This window comes from Triplophysa rosa, linkage group LG17, assembly GCF_024868665.1.
Source record: "Triplophysa rosa linkage group LG17, Trosa_1v2, whole genome shotgun sequence".
NCBI classification, from domain to species: domain Eukaryota; kingdom Metazoa; phylum Chordata; class Actinopteri; order Cypriniformes; family Nemacheilidae; genus Triplophysa; species Triplophysa rosa.
The window spans coordinates 23,565,678-23,572,222 of NC_079906.1; the positions used below are offsets into that span (position 1 = coordinate 23,565,678).

A 6,545-nucleotide genomic window follows, 5' to 3' on the forward strand; every position below is an offset into this window, starting at 1 on the left:
TTTCTGGTTCTGAAATTAGCTAATACAATATTTGGCCGATTGCTTTTTTGCTTTTCATGTAGGCAATACGCGCTATATGTAATAAGCAGGATACATTACAATGGGATTGGTTGGCCTTTATACAATTGCTGACCACGTTGTGTAACTTTACATTTCCAAAGAGAAGAAGTCGCTTCTTCGGAAAGCAAGCAATGGTTTGTTTAATGTTAGCATAGGTAACACTGCGCACATAATAAAATCCTGTAAAATGATCAGTGGTAAATTGCTCTGGTCTGGCTCAGTTCATCAGTGATTGGGTGAGAACAGTTCAAATTTACTGGCTGCGGAAATCAGCGGGAGGGGCTCATTATACAACACACAAAACGCCGTAAATAACGCGCGCTCTGTGCAACCAAAACGGTGTTTTTTACGCCGTCATATGGCAAGACAGCGGCGCAAAAGGCGGCGCTTTTCAAGCGCCTTAGAACGCCGTTAAATACGGCGTTATGGACGACTTTTCACACGTTTTTTACGGCGTTTGGAATCGCGACGCCGTATTTTGCGGCGCAAATACTGTTTAGAAACGCCGTCAAAAACGGCGTTCGGATATAAACGCGTTTAATCTATGGCGTAATTCTGACACCATCGGCTTGCCATACATCTCAAACAAGCCTAATGTGTCACGAACCGCCACGCGATGGCGCGAGAGCTCAAGCGAGGCAAAGCGAACACACACGAACTTTGAGTGAACGAAACATCACTCGCGCCGCATTATATATTACTTTGAAAATATTTTCTTTTTAAGATTGTTTGTGCATTTGTTCATTGTTGCTTGTATGTCCCTCATCTAAAGAATCTGCAGAATTGTATTAGAACTTATATTAAATCGTAGACGTTCGTAAAGAAAGTAAAAGTTTGTTTTTTATAAATGTTCTAATAATATTGTCTATTATACTCTTCCTCACAAAAAAATAATCATCTAATTAATAATTATAAAGCGCGACTTGTTGTTTTTATTCAATTATTCTTTTCGCTATGCTTTTCAATATGCATTACACTCTATTGGACAAAATGCGATTAAATCTTGCTGCTCTTTTCTACAGACAGTGAAATGTGAATGAACCACATACTATATGGAGACAGAACAGTCTCAATAATAATACATTTACAAAACACAATTCATAAATTCACAGCACAATTCACATTCACAAAATCAGATTCGTAAATTCAAAACACAATTCATAAATTCACAAACATTTTCCCCAAATGCTCACACAAATATATCTCGCAGAAATAAATTCAGAATGTTTTCACAAATATGTATATATCATGTTCTTGAATTACTTTCCAATAAACATTTGTGAATGTTGTTACATGTATTTATGGATTGGTGAATCTGCATTTGCAAATCGTCAGATGTGTGTGGATTGCTTTGAATTTGTGTGTGGTATTTTTGAGACTGTCCTGGCACGCTGAGATTCAAGCGTAACTTTTTTTTAAGGATGGCCTGTTCAGCCAATCGCGTTGAGCTTTTGATCCACCAATCAAAACGCTCCTTACTGAAGTGACTCGAGAAGCTCGACGCTGCACAGTTCTGTGCAGTGTGCCTGCATCGGTTCAAAAACAGAGAGCGACGCAAGAGCACACTCAACAAGTAAGTAAAGTTTACTTTTTATACCTGATGCCACTCTATATCTCGTAAAATATTCATAAAGCTTGTTTTTGTTACTGAGCTGGCGGTGTTGAATTGAAGGTGAACATGTTTGAACTGGCGTTTGTAAGAAGACTGTTGCAGTTACCAGAGCCTTTAAATTTCAGTCGCCACAAACTTTGCTCTTGCGGTTCACGTAATAAAACATTTAAACAGATGTTGACACGTATGCCTGAGCGATAAAATAAGAGTAATTTTAAATATTGTAGTTGGGGCTCGGGGGCGTTGGATCCTCTGCTGTTATATTTTAAATGCTGGCAATGTTTTACCTCTTCAGGATGTCATCGCGATTCGCAAGACAAAGCATATTTAAAGCTTTGATATGTTAATGAAAGAAGGGAAATGGCGTGGAATATGACTTGTGGTGATAGATAGTTTCAAATATTGAATTTCAGCACCAAAGCACATTTATTTCAGTATTTTTCGACCACATTTGTTGCTGAAATGACTGCATTTCTTGTCTTTTTAACATATTAGTTGATCTCTCACATCCAGTAGTAGTCAGCTTTAGTTAATGTGTATTGGTAGATAATAGCTACTTAGATTTATATGTTCTAACTGCAGTTAACTATACTAACAATAAACTTAGATACATTGATGAATTTAAACTGTGCCACACAACTTAAACCTCTGACACATTGTTCTCTCTCCTTAATAGGAGCTGATAGAAAAGTCTAAGCAAGAGATTTTCCTGTAGTCATGCAGTCTCAAGTTTCAGTTGTGGTGGGTGTTGTTATTATTTATTTAATACAGGCAAATAATACAACAAACACTACACATGTACAGTAGGACCGATTATTATTTCGTTATTGTTATTATTAAGCAGGTAGTCTGTTACAGAGACTGAAATGACATAAGCTTTTTTTTTTTTTACTCTTAAATGTGGCTTGTTAACGGGTGTATGTCTTTGTTTTCAGCAGGATGGCTAATGAGTGGAGTGATGAATTTTCTGGTAGAGTGATGCAGTTTCTCAGTGGGGTCGTTGGACTGGTGGAGTTGCTGGAGCTGGTGGGGTGGTTTGATGATTAGCCTGTAAGATAGAATTGAATTGAATATTGTCTGAAATTAGTTATAAATTCATTGTCAAGTGCCAAAGTGCTATCACATACAAGGCCACACATTTTCACTAATTTTTAAAGCAGATATTAATATGATGTAAAGCACTTGAGGCACTTGATATAATATGGACAGTTTTATATCATAAATTCATACATTAATAATAATGCAAAGACAAGAGACCAGACAAACAAGTCAAACAGATACATACCCATGGAACATATTTCAACTTCACTATGTCACAAATATTTTATGTTTAACTACATTGCTACATTTGCTTGACAGTTGGTTACTTACTAAATTAACTTGACTTTTTAGGTAACTGTTGCTGTACTGGAGACATTTAGTTTTTACTATCATCACTGGCATAAAATTAAAAGGATGCAATGGCTATTTTCATGTTTATGCCTTTTCTGGTCTCCTTTTTCTACCTGTAAGAGGTTTAATGAGTGTGACGACTTTCCATTCAAGGAAAGGCTCATCTACTACCTGGATATATTAACAAATGAAATGTTTGTTGCCTTATTTATTTTGCAATTACTGCCAAATGTATTTATTGTTGCTTGCATCCACTGATATTTACTTGTTTTGCATGTTTATGTGGATGTCTTATATGTAAGCATTAGTATATAATTACGACTATGTTATGTATTCTATGTTACGTTCTCTCTTAAACTAAACCCATTCCTTTCACTGAAAGCTGTTTATTCAAAATGTCACTACTCACTATTGCTTTTCTGAAGAAATAAAGTCTGTAAACACTGCACCACTGGTTTGTGCGTGTGCTATGTGGGGGTCTGAGTGAAAGATGCATGCTTTGCAGAATCAGATCCAGAAACAACGTCGCAAAACAACATTAGACAATGTGTTGTTATAAAGATTTTCTGTTCGTTTTAAAACTATGGCGAAACAAAGTAGACGTGACAGGTTGTCATAGTCTAAACGGCCGGAACGTTCATATTATAACTATAACTATATTTGCGTCCACACCAGCGGACGACAACGATAACATTGTGTTTATTTTAGGCCTGCGTGCTGCAGTGTTCCCAGTCAGTAAAATGAATGAAGATGACCTGCTGCTGCTGCTTTCGTTTTCGTTCCCGAACGTCTTTTCTCCAAAATATGACAGCAACAGCTGGATGATCGCTCTGACACTTCTCTTCCAGGGAGGCAAAAATGCAAAATATGTGTTTGGTTCGTCATGTCAAAATATGTGTTCGTCGCGTGAACTACGTGCAATCACGTATCATGTCAAAATACGTGCCTGCTTTAGATGCGTCCAGAGGGTTTATTATAAAAGAGGTGCTCGCGTTTGCTAGATACTCGCTTAGTCTCGTGTGTAATTATAGTTAAGTGTTAAGAGAGTGTCTTACGAGTATGCTGTGAATGCGAGCGTCTCTTGAGACGCGACTAAAACATATTTTTGACATTACGAGCCACACAAATGACGGGCTACATACATGGTTTGATGAGCTTCGCATTCGTGCCTCCCCGGAAGAGAAGTCACGGACCGTCACTGAAAGCATATATTTTGCCAGCTTTCTCAGATTTATGTATCAGTGCATTTAATGTGTTAATATTTAGAATTGGCTGCAAATACTGTAGCTTCAGGGGTTTGCTCAAACAGACTGTCAAAGTGTGGCGACTGAAATTTAAAGGCTCTGGTAACTGCAACAGTCTTCTTACAAACACCAGTTCAAACATGTTTACCTTCAATTCAACACCGCCAGCTCAGTAACAAAAACAAGCTTTATGAATATTTTATGAGATATAGAGTGGCATCAGGTATAAAAAGTAAACTTTACTTACTTGTTGAGTGTGCTCTTGCGTCCCTCTCTGTTTTTGAACCGATGCAGGCACACTGCACAGAACTGTGCAGCGTCGAGCTTCTCGAGTCACTTCAGTAAGGAGCGTTTTGATTGGTGGATCAAAAGCTCAACGCGATTGGCTGAACAGGCCATCCTTAAAAAAAAGTTACGCTTGAATCTCAGCGTGCCAGGACAGTCTCAAAAATACCACACACAAATTCAAAGCAATCCACACACGTGTGACGATTTGCAAATGCAGATTCACCAATCCATAAATACATGTAACAACATTCACAAATGTTTACTGGAAAGTAATTCAAGAACATGATATATACATATTTGTGAAAACATTCTGAATTTATTTCTGCGAGATATATTTGTGTGAGCATTTGGGGGAAATGTTTGTGAATTTATGAATTGTGTTTTGAATTTACGAATCTGATTTTGTGAATGTGAATTGTGCTGTGAATTTATGAATTGTTTTGAATTTATGAATCTGATTTTGTGAATGTGAATTGTGCTGTGAATTTATGAATTGTGTTTTGAATTTATGAATCTGATTTTGTGAATGTGAAATTGTGCTGTGAATTTATGAATTGTGTTTTGAATTTATGAATCTGATTTTGTGAATGTGAAATTGTGCTGTGAATTTATGAATTGTGTTTTGTAAATGTATTATTATTGAGACTGTTCTGTCTCCATATACTATGACATGTTATCACTCCCTTACCGTCACCAGCACCACCCCTCCACCTTCCCCGTGGTAAATCCAATCTGTAGTGGCGGGGGGGGGGCTGAGTAGAAAAGAGAAATAAATGACCAAAAATAATGTTCGAGACCATCTTGTGTTTGCTTAAATGGTATTGTCCTATTGAGCGTAACCCGCTGCATGTCTTAATGTGTTTGTGATATGGTTTGTTTTAAATGTGAGTGTATGGCTCGAGCTCGCAGTGGTACAGTCCATTAAAGTTCTGCGCTGAATGTATAAAAGGTTGAAGTCGCTCAGTGAGACAGACTGAAACATTAGCGCAACAACAGGAGATGGAGCAAACCGAAGTCATCAAACCAGAAACTTTGGATGATTTGATAAAAACTCTCCACAAGATTTTTGAAAGTGACTGCATCAATGTGGAGGAGGTGCAGAGCATCATGGAAGCCTATGAAAGTAACCCACACGAATGGATGAAATTCGCCAAATTCGACCCGTACAGGTATATTTAATTATGCATTTATTTAGGATTGCTTATTTTCTAAGTTGAATGAAAGTACACAAGTATGTTTACAGACATCAGGGTTATTTTGCTCAGTTGTATGTTGTAAACGCAAACAGTGTGTGTTGATTGATACTTATGTGGCGAACACGCATTACATTTGAACAGTTTTCTTATCAGTATAATGTAGAAAAGCAGATGATCATTGAAATGTTGATTTGTGAAGCACACGCGATGTGAAGATGTTTTCGCAGAAAACGCTCACGGGAGTTTTTTTCCTCCGCTGATGTTGTGCGGGACTCGATGGGCGGAGCTTCGCCTAGAGGGCGGGTCTGAATCGATCGCATTGAGACCAATCAGAGCTCAGCTCTGGACGCACACCCGCTGCGCGTTCCAAATAAAATATCATTGGCGATAAACACAGACGAGCATCATATTCCCGGTACATCCAGTTCTTTTCTGGACCCTTCCACAGATGTAATGATTACTCATTGTGTCCTAAACAGTTTCGGTTTCGCACCGAATTCTCTTCGTTAAGAAAGTTAAATTGAAATGGAGATGTGGAATTTGAATGATTAAGTAAATAGTGTGAGCAGCGAAGTTGCATTCACAAGCAACACTGATCTAATATCAATATAATAAAACCAAAGTTGACTGACAGTATGTATTTGGTCGAGTGCTGAACAATATAAATTTGAAATAATATTTTGTGTGTGTGTGTGTGTGTGTGTGTGTGTGTGTGTGTGTGTGTGTGTGTGTGTGTGTGTGTGCGTGTGTGTG

At 37.8% G+C, this 6,545-nt stretch overlaps 1 protein-coding gene and 1 long non-coding RNA gene across 2 annotated transcripts in view; both read left to right on the plus strand.

Moving 5' to 3' along the window:
* The first annotated feature begins 1,613 nt into the window (after positions 1-1,613).
* Positions 1,614-2,721, plus strand: LOC130567711 (uncharacterized). Its single transcript, XR_008964629.1, has 3 exons — positions 1,614-1,633; positions 2,349-2,413; positions 2,608-2,721. It is a non-coding gene; the product is annotated as an uncharacterized LOC130567711 (long non-coding RNA).
* Positions 2,722-5,551: 2,830 nt separating this feature from the next.
* The window catches only part of cdo1 (cysteine dioxygenase, type I), a 3,317-nt gene continuing 2,323 nt past the window's right edge, over positions 5,552-6,545 (plus strand). The window contains exon 1 of the mRNA XM_057356024.1: positions 5,552-5,765. Within this exon, the coding sequence (XP_057212007.1) occupies positions 5,596-5,765 (170 nt within the window). The 5' untranslated portion in view covers positions 5,552-5,595. The remainder of the gene's footprint in view (positions 5,766-6,545) is intronic.